At 47.1% G+C, this 16191-nt stretch overlaps 1 protein-coding gene across 1 annotated transcript in view; it reads right to left on the bottom strand.

Moving 5' to 3' along the window:
• Positions 1-71: 71 nt before the first annotated feature.
• The window catches only part of LOC135919327 (guanine nucleotide-binding protein subunit beta-2-like), a 65887-nt gene continuing 49767 nt past the window's right edge, over positions 72-16191 (bottom strand). Inside the window, exons 6-9 of the mRNA XM_065453077.2 lie at positions 13791-13920; positions 12145-12216; positions 10306-10522; positions 72-5433 (exon numbers count right to left, since the gene is read on the bottom strand). Coding sequence (XP_065309149.1) covers positions 5327-5433; positions 10306-10522; positions 12145-12216; positions 13791-13920 — 526 coding nt within the window. The 3' untranslated portion in view covers positions 72-5326. The remainder of the gene's footprint in view (positions 5434-10305; positions 10523-12144; positions 12217-13790; positions 13921-16191) is intronic.

Below are 16191 nucleotides of genomic sequence, written 5' to 3'. Positions count from 1 at the left end.
TATATATATATATACATATATATGTGCGAAGGCATTGTTGACTTTGCGTTGTCATTGCTGAGTCTTCCTAGTTTGTTTTTTTTTTAGCCTCCAAAGCGATTGTTCTTGAAGGCATTTGTTTCCTTCCACATTGTACATAGCTTTGTATAAACATTTGATTGGGTGCTGAGCCTCCTCTTCTGTTGGGCATGCCCTGCACCTTGAAATAGATGGCTTGGATCTGTGTTGTTTGTTCTGTTGTGTTTGCTGTTTAGACTGGACAGGTAAATTGAGGTTGTCAGCCAAACCCTGGCAAGAGACAGTGGTCTTTCCCAGAAAGCTTGTCGATGTGCGATAGGTTGGGCTGGCAGGTGTTTTTTTCTTTGTTCTGTCTACTAAGCAGTTTCTTGCTGCATCTTATTGCCTGCTTCATTTTTTCTCCTGCCTCCAACATTTCTGTGCGCTCATCTGTACAGTGTGTGCTGCGTGACTGGTGTGTGAGGTGAGGCTCACAGACGGCCTACGCTTAGAAGCTGTGACAGCTGTGTGTACTCTCGAATCTTTTTCAAGCCTGCGTGCCGGGGTGCTGTCTTCTGCCTTTTTCTAGGTCATCACTTCGCAGCACCTGGGCATGTCGCGCGCTGCCTTTTTCCCTCGGCGACCCGGTTTGTCCCCTTACTTTTTCTCTGGCCCTTTCAGCCCGCTCCCGTTTTCCTAAGACGTGCACAACACACACACACCCTTGCGCTGAGCTTTCATCAGACCCCCCAAGCCAAGCTTTCTACCAGCCACACCCCACCTATACTGCTGTCTCCTGTGGCTCCCTCCCGAGCACCACCACCACCTTTCTCTGAAACTTCAGTTTTTACTTCTCTACGCCCATCACGGCGACAAACAACTGGACAAAAATTGTGTGGTGATGCCGTGAACGTGCGCGCATGTGTGTGTGCAGACTTGTGCGATGACCGCTGCCGTTTGCATCTGAACTGTCGTGCAGTTTTTACATCGTGCTTCAACTCTGTTTTAGTCTTCTCTCTCTCTGGCCCTCCCGTTATTTTTTCGATTGCTTTCATTTCGGTTCCTCTTGCGGAGGGGATGCCAGTGTGTGCGTTGTCCTCTGCGCTTAGGGTAGTAGTCTCGCGCGTCGCCAGCCTGGCACGTGTCGGTCCTTTGGCAACAAGGGTGTGTGTTTTCGCGGCCCAGTATGTTGCCACAGGCACATGCAAGTGTTCTGTATGTGCCTGCGCACAGCCTGAACCAGACCAGCTTTTACTCAGGCATCCACTGTGCACGGGATGCACAGAGTGCAGCAGGGCGTGCCAAGCCAAGCAAGCAGGCTTTCTAAATGCACACGCACCTGCTTTGTGCGTATGAAACTGCCTCATGACTCGTTTCTCTCACTGTCTCTGGCCTGCTTTTCTTTCTCTCTCTGTTTTGTCTTTTTTTTTTCTCCCTCCTCTTATACCTGTCAGTGATAGATTCTTGGTTGTTGCACTGTGAGCTGGACATTGGAGTTGAAAAGTGTGTGCACTGCCTCTCGTGCTTCTCTTCTCGGGCACCCAGGGCTCGTCTGCTCTCTGCTATGCCACCATTGGTGGCGGGCCGGCGTTATCCGGAAAAAGTTGGGATCAACGGACACGATTTGGCACCGAGGCATTCCCTGCACGCGTTTGTGGTGGTGGTAGGAGGGACAGTGTTTGGGCACGAGCCCCAGCTCATTCACTGCGCCCAGATCACCAACCCTTCATTTATGGCCGTCAAAAAGCTCGACACTGTACAAATCATGGTCTGTGTCGTTTATGCTGTGATGTCTGCCCATCCTCTGGCACTGCCTGCTTGCCCCAAGCGCGTCACGTCAGAGTGCAGATGGTGCCATGTGGCTTCCTGCCTGCCCCGCTGTTTGCCACTGGTGCCCGAGAGGGAGACTGGACTGTGAGATGTGTGTACAGCGCTCATGCTGCTGGTGTTAAAGCTGCGCCTTTATTATTTGTGTTTGCTCCTCGTCACATTAACACTATTTAACATTCTCTGCCCTGTATATTTTTATTTTTTTATATTTTTTTCCTGTTGTGTTGTGCTATCAAAGGAGTATTATTATACATGCCGTGAGTGGGGGAAACACAAAAGTCATAGGGAAGAGGGTTTAGTGCCCACCCTCCCCCCAAGGGAGCTACTGTTTTAAACAAAGCGCAGCGGCAGTCTTCTCCAGACGAGGATTTTGAGAAAACGAGAACCTATACATATATTATAAATATGTATACTTGCAGACACTTCTGCGTCGTCGCTCGTATATATATATAAATACACACTATATATATATATTATATATATATACAAATACATGCCACACACACACACGCAGACAAATATAGGACATTGCCGGGGAGGCGGTCGGGTCCACCCCGTCATTCCCGCCTCCTGGGCGCCACAACTGCCATACTTTGAGAGACGACGACAGTGCTGACACGCTGGTTGTTCTTTTTTTTCATCGCGTGGTTGCGAAAGGAGGAGGAGACCGGCACATCATCCTGCAAGATAGGCATTGGCACTCCTCCCTCACTGCGGTTTATAGGAGACGTGCGCGTGCGATGGAGGCTGCAGGGGAGCTGTCAGTTGTTCAAGTTAGATCGGACGAGATAGTCAAAGTTCTGACCAGGTTAGGGGGTACAACACGGAAAAGACAAAAGTACGGCTGTTGCCGGCCGGATTAATTCTTTTTTTTTGGCCTTTTGTAGCGCTAGCCGACAACTTGTTCTTCCGTCGTGCCTCAATGCTGGACCTTGTGGGAGAGAACGTATGTGCGCACGGAAATATTGTTTGTACATGCGAGCAGTGAATTCACACGCGGCGGCTGATAAAGCTCGGTGCCACACTTAGGTCGTTCCGCGGCTCTTCTTTTCCGCGTTTTTAGTCCAACAGCGGGGTGCCGATTTCAGTTTTGTATCCTTGGGTTGCACGTATTTTTTCCTCGTAACTTGGCCTTTGCCGCACACGAGCGCTGGGAATGTATAAAGAGCGAACAAATTGCCCCCCCTGACTTTGTATAGATATATGCATACAAGCGGTTATGTATCTTCGTGTGTATGTGCGCGTACAATGAAGTGGATAACTGGGGAGACCAAGCAAGTGATTAAAAAAAAAAAAGAGGGACTCCGGTCATTGCCCAAGTCTCGTGCTCGCTCCCCCACGGAGCCATTTCTTTGCGTACGGAGTGCGGTGGAACTGCTCTCTGCTGCCTTCGTTGACCTGGTAACGAAGCGACACGTTGCTGTGGTAACCGAGCGCTCGTGTTAACTCCGCCAGCAGCGCCACTTGGGGAGCGGTGCTGTCCCTGTTGTGGTGCAGGTGCACCACGGATTTGTTTTTAAAAAGTCCGCGTGGGCGTGCTTTTTTCTCTCCGAAGGACTTTTTGTCGGATCTTATCGTTGCTCGCAAGCGCAAGTGCTCCGAACGCGGTTGCCTTTGCAAAGGCACCGTTGAGGATACAGGGCGAGCGCTTGATGCCCCCAAAGGTAGTCGAGTCTTCTCGACCTTCCCTATACAGACGATTTCACCTTCCCGCCGCGCCGTCGCGATTTTGTGCACAAAGCCACACTCGCAGTAGAGGAATGAGTGACGAAGATGAAAGGGCCACGCTCCTGAAACTGTTTCCCGGCAGTTACCGAGGTTTTCGCTAGGCCCTCAATATACCGTGCGCTGCCGCGTCCGGTTTTCTTACTCCTGCTTGTTCCGGGTACAGCGGGCAAGCAAGAGAAGCTCCCTCTGCGCCTTTTATGTTTTCTGTTATTTTCCTTTCTCTCTCCAGGGACTCAAAAGAATAGTTTTTTTTTTTTTTTCACCAGCCACACACAAATGAGACGAGGGTTTGAAATGACCCTTACAAGTCGTCGTTTGACAAACCATCACGTACATGTGGACGCAAAAAGGGAGGGGTATAAATACGATGTTGGGATGGGCTGGAAAGACGTTCTTGGGTGTTTGATTGGGACACCTGGTCAGCCTGTGTGTCTTATTTCAGTATGTAGCTTTCAGTCTTGTTTGTGAAACCAGTTTCCTTGTGTATGTTATTTAACTTGTCCAATAAAGCTGTTTGTCTTTACGTACAAAACACCAGCCCGCCGTGTCGCACATCTCACTTGCTGCGGTCTTTGGCAAAAGTTGCTTTTCACACACTTAATAAAAGCGTCTCAAACATGTTAGCGTTCCAGATCTGGTCCTTCGCTGCGTGGTACACGTTTCAGGAATGACAGCAGTGCTGGCATCCCTAGGGAAATTTCAGTAGATATAGGGATTTTGGTTCTTGGTTAGGAAAAACTTTATGTAGAAAATTTGTTAAAGGAAAACTCTTCTACAGCAAAAGCTTGCACTTCAACTTGAGCGCAACCACTTCATTTGTTAAAAAAACGAAAACGAGCTTCGTAATGAATTCGAACTATAATTTCTTAGTTGATCTGCACAAGCAAGTTTATTAGCACAGTGAACAACCGTATTCTAAAGAAAATAGCAAATCCAGGGAATTGTTATATTAAGGGGAAAACACTTCAAAGGCTGGCAGCACTGGATGACTGAAGTGTTCCCGCACATCATTTTAACTGCACCGTGTCGCAAAAACATGCAACGTACTCTACGTATTGCTGCATCCATTTCACTTTGGGAAGTGAGCAAGAGTATGTGCTCCACATGCTCGCCGAAAAACATTTATTCACGCATAAGCCGAAATTTACGAGTGTACCGGAAAATTCGCAATGCAGCTTTGGGCTGCAGTCCTGAAGTTTCATTCATAGGTGGAGAAGACCGGCTTTGTGCATAATCCCTGGTTCCTTTATTTTTGCTCAAGGAAGTATGTGATCCCGGTTACTGGTTCAAATAGGCCATGGTACCCATTTGGGTCATTATCTCCGCTCGCATTGCGTTCAAAATGGATGCGTCGACGGCACGCCAGAAATATCTGGTTGCCGCTTGAACCTAACTTTCATAACGTAGTAGCCCGATCGCCGGCGCTTTGTACATTTGACGATATCGGGCTAGTGCTGTATCGGCTGCCCCGCATTGAACTGGACAGCTGCAGTACGTTCTGCGGCTGACAACGGTCGGAAATCCCATGTGGCGGCAAGTTTGTTGCTTATGGTCGCAATGATTTCTTATAACGCCCCACCGCCACGTAGAACGAGGTACATAGTAGTAGGGCCAGGCACAAGCCTGCAAAGGCTGCCGGCGAGCTTAAGTGTCGCAAGACTCGAGACCGTATTAAAACATCCAGAGTAGAAATCGGTGTGAACGTACGCGTACACTGCACTTTCTCGTGACGTTGTGTGAACGGATAGCTTTGTTGAGTGGCTGCTGCCGGTCAGCCCCACACTCGGACGCTGGAGTCCCAGGAGCCAGTCACCACCACCACACCGTCGGGACTGACGGTGAGAGACGTCACCTTGTTCTCGTGGCCGGACAGGTTACCTGCATCAAACACACGGGCAGTACACTCGTCTATGCTGTTCGCAGTAATTGATGCTATGGCCTAGCCCATAGCCTCCTATATACTTTTGCTTAGCTTAACGCGAGCGTTTTAGAATGGCGTTACCATTCTGGCTGGGTACCGACTGTGCGCAAAAGCAACGCGTAGGTGTGACAACCATAGAGCGAGCAAAAAAAAAAAAAAAAGTGGATCTCGCGCTTTCGTGGAAATAGGTGTTCAGCGAAGCTTCCGGTAACATTTGCGCATCTGGTAAATGTTATGCAAACGTAACGTTAATGACAAATCCAGCAAAGGAAGTATTTTGCGGAAATGGAATTGTAAGGACAATCCAATGTTTAACGTAACGTGGTCAGGCAAGTGTAACATGAGGCGCATATGTTTAAATGTTCGCACCCAATACGCCTTATGTCGCCAACTTGTGTACCTCCTCTGTTGCCGACTTGCTTCTGGTACGTAATGAGTAGATGGGATGCCAAAGATATATATACATACATATATATATATATATATATATATATATATATATATATATATATATATATATATATATATATATATATATATATATATATATATATATATATATATATATATATATAATGTGACGGAGTGATCACGACGGCATGACGATGACTGCACGATCATACGAGGGTGGAATGACGGTGGAATGATGATGGCACCACGGCATGGCAACGACAGAAGGACCACGAAAGCCTGCATGAGGACCATCGCATGACGACGACAAAACGACCGCTGAGTGACGACTACATATTGACGACAGCATAAACGATGACGATGGAACCACGACGGGAGTAACAAGGATAAAGTAGCGACGGCGGAACAGTCACGATGTACCACGAAGAGCAACGCTACATTAGACAGGGAAGGGAGTCTCTAAAAACCAAATTTTCATTCACTTGGCAGAAGAGGGTTGATTACTTGTAGAGAAAATGGCTGTGGCTTAGGTAAGGTTAAGCCCAGGATGCGAAGCATACTACCCTTTATTTTAGTTGTTGAACCACTGTTTAGCCTGGTGAACTGCTGTTGCTTGGCTATATTTGGTTCGGCTAGACGAAGAAACAACTCATGCATTACTTCTTCGCCTTCAAGAGTGGAACGCGACAGCGTTCCCGTCGACCCGCCAAGGGGTGTAAGACAATGGGCTACAGGGCAGCGACTACGCGCCCCGCATTGGACGCGGTGAGCGTCGAGCAAAGCAGCGTTCGGCGCGGCAACGAAATGTGCGCCTGAGCAAGAGACGCACGCCTTAGAAACAGCGCGTTTCTAAGGCAACACCGCATTCACTAGAGGCGCTTTTGTACCGCTTTGAAGCGTTGTACTCGTGGCTCAGTGGTAGCGTCTCCGTCCCACACTCCGGAGACCCTGGTTCGATTCCCACCCAGCCCGTCTTGCAAGAGTTGAGCCAAAGCCACTTCTCCTCTGTCGTGACGTCACGGTGTCACGTGATTTCATGGTCACCGCCGCGCCTGAGGAGCTGGGTTGAGCCCTCGTAATATGCTTCGCATAAAAAAGGCCAGGACCCGCCACTGTAGCTCGGTATAGCTATGGCGTGTTGCGCCTCTGAGCACGAGGTCGCGGGTGCGACCCCAGCTGCGGCATTCCGATGGCTAAATGCAAAGACGACCGTGTGCCGTGCATTGGGTGCACAAAAAAGAACCCAAGGTGCTCAAAATATAATCCGGAGTCCCTCACTTCGGCGAACCTCGTAATCATCATATCGGGTATTCGGGACGGAAATATAATTTTTTTTTCTTTTAGGCCACCTTACGCTTGTTCCGAACACACTTACCCTAGCCCCGCCGTCTTACATCACTGCTACCCGGGTTTATACCTAACTGATGCATGTAACGCGTGCGGGCAGAGAGCAACGCTGCGACACATGCTCTGGGAATGGGCCGGCAACAATGGTACTGAAACCACTTCCGTTCGCGACGCGTCCATAACCGCGGCCATTACCAGAGTACAGGAAGCCTCGAGTTCGCGTCTTCCCGACGCCGCCCCAGCTGCGGGGGGCCGCCGGGGACCTTCTCCATCGGCGTTGCCATCGATGGGAGGCGGCTCTAAAAAGTTCGGAGTTGGAAGAGCAGCTCTGGGCCGTCCGGCAAGCCGAGGATGCCGCCCGAGTCCAAGGACTTCGAGCCGCCACCTGAGGCCACCACAACAAAAACTGCCGGACCATTCTATTTAATAAAGTTTCTTCTTTAAGGCCAAGCTTTCTCTGTTAGAGTTTAGCGCCTAAACGTCAGTCGCACTACGTCACAGTGGCGTCATATGTTTCGAAGTATTTTTTCGTAATCGCACTTGGGCCGTTTTGCGCCCGAGTCAGATTGAACAAGTTCTTGAAACTTGACTTACTTAACTCGAAATTTGCTAACTATAGGCAAGTTCTCGAAACTTGCTTAGTTCAGTCTTGTTTCTTAACAATCCAGTGTATAGTGCTCCTTTACCAACAAACTGATTAGACCCGCGTGAACGCAATTTGATTTTATTGTACCCACAATACCATAGCTTTACAGAGGAGAGCGTGTAAGAACATAAGAATGCATATGTAAAAATAGAGCAAATAAAATCGATGACGTCACGGCCGGCTGTTGCGGGAATCCGAGGGCGACGTCACATCACGTCCTTCGTTTCTGCGTCTTGCTTTGAAAAGCTTCTCACGGTAAGAGTGACCGCTTTGGTATTGCAGAAGCGTGTAACCTACTCATACCGCTTAACCTAATGGAGCACTGATATGACATTATGGAATCTTTTTTTCTTTTTTATTGCTTTAAATGGAAATCCACGCCCGCTAAACCCCCGCCCCAATAAAGAAAGATATGCTGGCAAGCGTCAAAACACCCTAATTTACTATAACACTAGTTTAATAATAGTGCAGATGCAATGCATCTGTCTAAAAACGTGGGATCCACCAGCTTGTCTTTACCCTCTCTCTAATTAAACACAATCCATCAGCCATTCCACTCTGTGCATGGTTGACCAGCGAAGCTGTTTAGCGCACGCCACATAGACGACACAGAATTTTGAACATATTTATCGTCCCGATCTCATTGTGATGATATAAGTACGCGCACACACTCGCGTATCACCTCTGTTATTAAATGTGTCCGTCACGTAAGACAATGAATGGCTCATACCATAGAGTTTCTAAATAAGTTCTCTATGGCTCATACCCCCTTAAGCAATGGCTCATGGCCCCGTAAAAGCGACCTCCCCATTACGACGACGGTAGTTATTGAACCATAGTCTTTCACAGACGTTACATGTAGAGCCGAAATGACGATCAAGAAAGTTTCTCTTTGACTTTGACTTTATTGAAATTTAGACAATATACAGTTGTCCGGGTGAAGAGGGCTAAAGGTGACACACGTGGTCACCTGACTAGGCCCTAGACACCCTGAATTCACCCTGAATTCTTTGGAACCTCGCGTTCGCGCCCTTGAACTCGTCCACGTTGACCTCTTGACGCATAAGGCGCTTCGCGCCATTCTCTGATGACTCGCGGTATGCTTCGTGGGTTCTCACTAGTCGCTTACGTGCCGTATCGCGGGCACGCTAGTCGGCCGCCGCATTGGCGTCCGCACGCCGACGACGATCACACTCGCGTCGCTGCTCCTTCCGTCGCTCTTCATAATGCGCGCTGTTCTTCTGCAGTCCCGAAGACGCGCGACCTACCCATTGCACCGGCGGAACGAAGCTGAGATCAGTTACGTCGTTCATCTATAGGGCTGTGACGTCAGCCGCACTCGAAAGAGCCATTTGTGATGATGATAGTTTTTTTGCACAATGAAGTCAGCTGTGGAAGCAGAAGATGACGATGACGACACACGCGCGAGCAGTGGCAAGAGCGCGTTGGCGCGGTTGCGCCGAATGGCGCCAACGAAGAAGACGACGCTCGAGCAGTTGCTGATGATGATAATTTCTGCTCGCAGACGCCGCGAACCCCGGTTCTGAGCCATATACAGCTTCGCTGTAAAATCTGGTACACTTACACTCGTTAAAATACAAGATGCGATGTCTAATTATCCTGAAAGTAAGCTCCCTTTGCAATTATTTCCGAGAAGGCGCTGGTCTGGGAATCGTGGATTTTCCAAGAAGTTCCTCTATCCAGTAAACCGCAACAATATAGTCCTATTGTTGAATTTTACTGGATACAAGGAATGAATATCCTGATATCCACTGTGGGCGCAACATACACTGTCATTTCTTCGTTAATCAAGTAATAGATAGGCTTCCTAATTATGTCATTACATTGTTAAAGGTACACTAAACGAGAGCACGTTAGACTGCTATAGAATGTTTCAAGTTTCGGAACACCTATTATGTTTACTTGACTCAAAAAAGATTCTACACGAAGAAAATATTTTTTTTTTGTATTTCGCGCCATATTCGGGGCATCGTGTCGTTAGTGTGCCCGCACAGATTTCGCAATAGTACTGCGTATCTGAGCCTTCTTCTTTGGATGTATGTATACAAATGCTAAAAGGGCTGAAGCTGACCACTTAAGACAATAGGTGCTCGTTTATGGTATCTGGAAGTTCAATATCTGGACTAACACCATAGCGACCGCAAAGTGCTGCTCTACCCGCCATGGTTGCTCAGTGGCTATGGTGTTGGGCTGCTGAGCACGAGGTCGCGGGATCGAATCCCGGCCATGGCGGCCGCATTTCGTTGGGGGCGAAATGCGAAAACACCCGTGTACTTAGATTTAGGTGCACGTTAAAGAACCCCAGGTGGTCGAAATTTCCGGAGTCCTCCACTATATACGGCGTGCCTCATAATCAGAATGTGGTTTTGGCACGTAAAACCCCATAATTTAAAGTGCTGCTCACCGACTCTACGCGTGGACAGCGTGTCCCAAACGTGGACGTCGTGGTCGTCGGCGCCTGCGAAGAGCAGCCTTCCGGACAGCGACAGCCCGCAGCTTGTGAAGGCGGACGACTCGCGCGGGTTCTGGTATCGGCTTAGCTGCTGGTCGCTGCGCACGTCGAACAGCCGGCACGACTTGTCTTCGGAAGCCGTCGCGAACACGTAGCCTCCCGTGTGGAACTGCGTGCCAAGGCGTCGATTGGATCATTTGCTGCCGTGATGCAACCGTTTCCGCGTGCACTTCGCCTTCGGCGAAATCCATGCGAATCCGGATAATCGTAATGATCACTGTGTAGTTGTCGCAGATTGTGTGCATGTTTATGCGGGAATAGTTGGAATTGCATTTGGATGCTTCGGACACAAGCAAAAATAGAGACCAAATTAACTGGTGACATGTGTCGCATGATCTTACAAGCCTGGAATTCCGATGTGCCTCAAGAGCTGTTCGTGAGCATTATGCCTTGAAATGGTGTTATAGCAGATGCACTTAAAGTATAAAGCCCCTCAGGGACTGCCTGCCTTCTCCCATGTCGAAGCCGAGAGAACAAAACCTCCTCTTTTGTCATTATGCATGTGTCTCCGCTAGCCTAACGTGGTGGCTTAGAGGCTAAGGTGTTGCACTGCTAAGTACGAGGTCGCGGGACCAAATCCCGGCCACGGTGACCGCATTACAATGGGGGCGAAATGCAAAAACGCCCGTGTCCCGCGCATTGCAGGCACGTTAACGAACCCCAGGAGGTGGAAATTAATCAGGAGTCCCCCACACCGGCGTGTCTCAAAATCAGATCGCGGTTATGGCATATAAACCCCCAGAATTTAATTTAATTCGACATATGTTCATGTTTGCCTGTGCGCGCGTGACCAGCATGTGTGTTACTGTAAGTCTTAAGCGAATGCTCACCGCAATTTATACCGCTCATATAATTACAAACCTTACTTTGTTTATTTGTCTAATACTTTACTGCTATCGCTATCAATGCTCAGTCTTTCGTGTGAAATTGCGACTTTTTCTTTTTTCTTCCAGAAGCGCTGCTGCTGCTGCGCGATGAACGTTTTCACAGGAATACCTAAGTTGTTCGCTCTAGTGCTGGCTATTTGTGCGCTGCAGGCGCCATGCGTGTGACTGGGCATTGCCTCCGAGATCGGGCGTCGTCGCCTGCTCGCGCCGCCAAGTCTTGGATGTCATGGAGTTGGAAGCACCATTCGCGTGCACGCAGTCATCTCGTTGCCGACGCGAATGGCTTAGAGCGTGCAATGCAGCTTATTTTTTAAGCCATTTTCGTGGCTATGTGGCTTTCATTTTCGTGGCTTTCTTTTGCAGACACGATCGTCATCGCGTGATCTGCGCAACGTGTACGTCTGTTTCCAATGGTCGAATCCGGTGAAGTTCTCTTTAATGACTCCTCATTGGGCGATTCCCCCGCGAATAGCTTGTCCCGAATGCGGTGCAATGGTTCGAACTCGATATCACTAGCATCAGCCATAACCGACACAGACGAAAATGAAGTCCATAACGGCTATTCGCTTCAAATTGTTGGTGAATGAGGCAGACTGAGCGTCTGCTTATAATGCTTTCGTGTCCCTAAATTAGGCTGCTCACGGTGTCTTTTCACACGAAGCGTTCGTTCCTGACCGTAGCTGTACATACATACATGGCGTGCATATCCAACACCCGGGCAACAGAAAACGTCGTTTATATGTCTTGAAAGGGCTGAAAACTGCTGGAGAACAGCAACTCGTATTGGCCACAGGTTTGCTGGATAATAGTCCGGATCCCAAGATGAAGGGTGCTGTGTACTTACACAAACCGAACTCACGTCTGCTTCGTGCTCGCGGAACGTCTGGCGGCATTGCTTCTCGCGGATATCCCAGAGCTGCATCGAACAAGGCGATATTTTCAGTGCAAGCCCGTGCGAGTGCGAACAAGCTTGTCATGCCTACAGTTTTGCTAACCACGGGGTCATTTGCTCTATGTGATGATTTTAAGTTAGCGTGGCCGTTCATCTAATGTAGTGAGTGTTATTGGCTGCGAAAGACCTGAACAATTTTCTGAAAGCACAAGACTAGAAGATTCTTCAAGGCGCACAATCGGAAGTACTTAATCAACTTAATTCAGATCTAACGATAGCCTGCCTGTGTACCACTTGAATAACGTTGCTTTAGAATCGACAAGTTCACATAAGAACTTAGGCGTGCATATAACATCTAAACGTGAAATCATCCGGTTGGATATATAATTAACCAAGCCAACCGCTTGCTGGGATACTTACGCCGTAACTTTTCTCGCGCTCCCTATCCTTCAAAATTACTACTTTATAAAACCCTGTACGGCCAAAATTAGAATATGCTACAGCTATATGGGACCCCTTTCACGAAAACCTAATACATTCCCTTGAACTAATCTGAAACAACGCAACTCGTTTTGTTCTTTGGAACTACAACCGTGCTGCGAGCGTATCTTCAATGAAATCGAGTTTGGGTCTTCAACCGCTAGCAACACATCGAAGAATTTCCCGCTTTTCATTTTTAATTAGCTGTATCACCACCCTACTCATAATCCAAAATTCCTGTCGCACCCATATTACTTATCTCACCGTACTGATCATCAGCGTAAAGTTAGAATTTGTGCATGTAACACGACATGTGTTTGTAACATGCATGTGTTTGTAACACGACATGTTTTTTACACTCAATTTGCCACGTACGTAAAAATATTGGAATGAACTTCCTTCTGATATTTTTTCCATTAATAAGAATGATAATTTTTGAAAAGCACTAGCTAGCTAACACTGTAAATATAGCAAACATTCGTACGAACTCTGTGTTTTCTTTTTTAATGTTACTTTTATATGTCATGTTCTATCACTGTACTTATCATACTTTCAGCCAGCATTTATCATTAGCAAATATTATGTATAAGCTGGTAGCATATTTCCTCCTTATTTCTTGTATAACCCACTCCTCTCTCTAATGCCGAAAGGCCCTAAGGGTAAATAAATAAATAAATAAATAAATAAATAAATAAATAAATAAATAAATAAATAAACTGGGTGCTATTGAGCACGTGTGCTCTATGCTGATGTCGTAAAGCTGGCGCTTACGATTGTTTCGGAATGATTTGTGAGACGAAGGCGAGAATCTAATGTGGTTGGCACGCGTATGTGTCAGGGCTTCGTCGCAGACATACTCGTAAAGGGCGTGTTACTGACGTTGACGGAGCTTTAATGAGAGCAGTGGAGCATTTTACTGTAGTGAAGCCAACGAAGTGATTACCTTATTACAGAATGATAAAGTGGGCACGTTGTAACGAACCGATTCGATCAGCATCAATTAACAATAAGGGGACGTAGAAGAGAAGTGACTAAAACGACTTTTACCTGCAGGTAGCTGAATTACTTTACTGTGTAGTTCATAACGGCTGAGCATTCCAAGTCGCCGTATGCGTTACCCGTGCGGTGTTGTCCACGGATCCGGTAACGAAGGTCGTTTTGTCGGGGTTCAACGACAGACTTATGACGTCTCCCTCGTGGGCCTCGAATGTCACGACTTTCTGGCCTCTTTCCAGGTCCCACAGGACACTGCGTGTGCAAAAGAAGTGCTGAGGCAACGTACTACCGCACAAAGTGAAAACAAGTGTTGAGAAAACAGAGACCATTCCGAGTTGAAGCGGTGGCTAACAACCAGTACATGGGACTACTGACTGCAAGTATTTTCACGTACCCGTTGGAACGCCACTACCGTCGCAGCAGGGAATCGCGAGAACGCGACATCGCACTCGGCAAAGGGATGACTTATCCGCTGAAACACGTCAAAGGTGCTAGTGTACTTTATTAATAGCGCTTATGCAACGTAGCCGCTTGCATGTCCCACACTTGTTCAAATTTCCTAGGTCACTGTTCGTGTGACAAGAGTTGCAGCTAAACTAGGAGGAGGCGGTATTACTACAGTCATTGAAGTCTATTGATGCTTTATAACGGTGCCAATATACTTTCTGCATTAATGTCTACGGTTACATTCACCATCATCATCAGCCTATCTTATGTTCAATGCAGGACCAAGGCCTCCCCCTGCGATCTCCAATTATCCCTGTCCTGCGCCAACCGATTCCAGATAGCACCTGCGAATTTCTTAATTTAATCACCCCACCTACTCTTCTGCCGTCCTCGACTGCGCTTCCATTCTCTTGGCACCCATTCTGTACACCTAATGGTCCACCTAATCTAACCGACGCATTACATGACCAGCTCAGCTCCAATTCTTTCTCTTAATGTGAATTAGAATATCGGCTATCCCTGTTTGCTGTCTGACCCACAGCGCTCTCTTCCTGTCTCTTAACGTAACGCCTAACATTCTTTGTTACATCGCTCTTTGCGCGGTCCTTAACTTGTTTTCTACTTTGTCAGTCTCCAAGTTTCTGCCCCATATGTCGACACCGGTAGAATGCATTGATTGTACATTTTTCTTTTTAATGATAATGGCAAGCTTCCAGTCAGTATCTGAAAATGTCTGCTGAATGCGCTCCAACCCATTTTTATTCTTCTGTAAGTTTCCTTCTCATGATCAGGGTCACCTGTGAGTAAGTAATTCACCTAGATATACGTACTCCTTCACAGCCTCTAAAGGCTTACTGGGGATCCTGAGCTCTTGTTCCCTTTACCGGCTATTCATCATTATCTTTGTCTCCTGCATATTAATCTTCAACCCTACTTTTATACTCTCTCTGTTAAGGTCCTCAATCATTTGTTGTAGCTCGTCCCCAGTGTTGCAGAACAGGACAATGTCATCTGCGAATCGAAAGTTGCTGAGATATTTGCCATTTATCTTTACTCCTAAGCCTTCGCAGTTTAATAGCTTGAATACTTCTTCCAAGCACGCAGTGAGCAGCATTGGAGAGTGTGTTTCCTTATCTGACCCCTTTCTTTATAGGTATACCCCTACGTGTGAAGAATTAAGGTAGCTGTGGAATCTCTGTATATACTTTCCAAGATATTTACCTTAGCGTCCTGTACTCCTTGATTACGTAATGCCTCTATTACTGCTGGTATCTCTACTGAATCAAATGCATTTTCGTAATCTATGAAAGCCATATAGAGAGGCTGATTGTACTCGGCGGTTTCCTCGATTACCTGATTGATGACATCACTTGTGATACATTGTATAGTATTCCTTCCTGAAACCTGGCTGTTCTCTTGGGTGACTAAAGTGCAGTGTTGCCTTTATTCTAGTGGAGATTATCTTGGTGAATATTTTATATAATAATGGAAGTAAGCTAATGGGCCTATAAATTTTTCAATTCTTTAACGTCTCCATTTTTGTGGATTGGTATAATGTTGGCATTCTTCCAGTTCTCTGGGACCCTTTAAGTCGACAGACAGCTCGTATAATGGGCCACTAGCTTTCCAAGCATTATGTCTCCTCCATCTTTGATTAATTGACTGGTAGTCCATCTTCTCCTGTCGCTTTTCCCCGTTTCATGTCTTGCAAGACCCATCTAACTTCATCGCTAGTTATAGAAGGAGCCTCTGTAACCTGTTCATTACTACTACGAATGGAGGTCTCGTGGCTGCTTTGGGTACTGTACAAGTGAGTACAGTTTTATTCCGCTGCTTTTACTATATCTTCGGGATTGCTGATGATAGTATCCTGCTTATATTTCAGTGTATACATGTTGGTTTGTCCGATGCTAAGTTTCCTTCTCCCTGATTTTAGGCTGCGTCCGCTTTTTACTGCTTCCTCACTCTTTCACGTTTAATTTCGAATATCCCTTATTTCCCCTTGTTGATTAGTTTTGACAGTTCTGCGAATTCTATCTGATCGCTTGAGTTGGACACTTTCATTCCTTGCCATTT

Source organism: Dermacentor albipictus, chromosome 2 (assembly GCF_038994185.2).
Source record: "Dermacentor albipictus isolate Rhodes 1998 colony chromosome 2, USDA_Dalb.pri_finalv2, whole genome shotgun sequence".
Taxonomy (NCBI): Eukaryota; Metazoa; Arthropoda; class Arachnida; order Ixodida; family Ixodidae; genus Dermacentor; species Dermacentor albipictus.
Note: the sequence above shows the minus strand (reverse complement) of the source record. Positions and strands in the feature narration are given on the sequence as shown.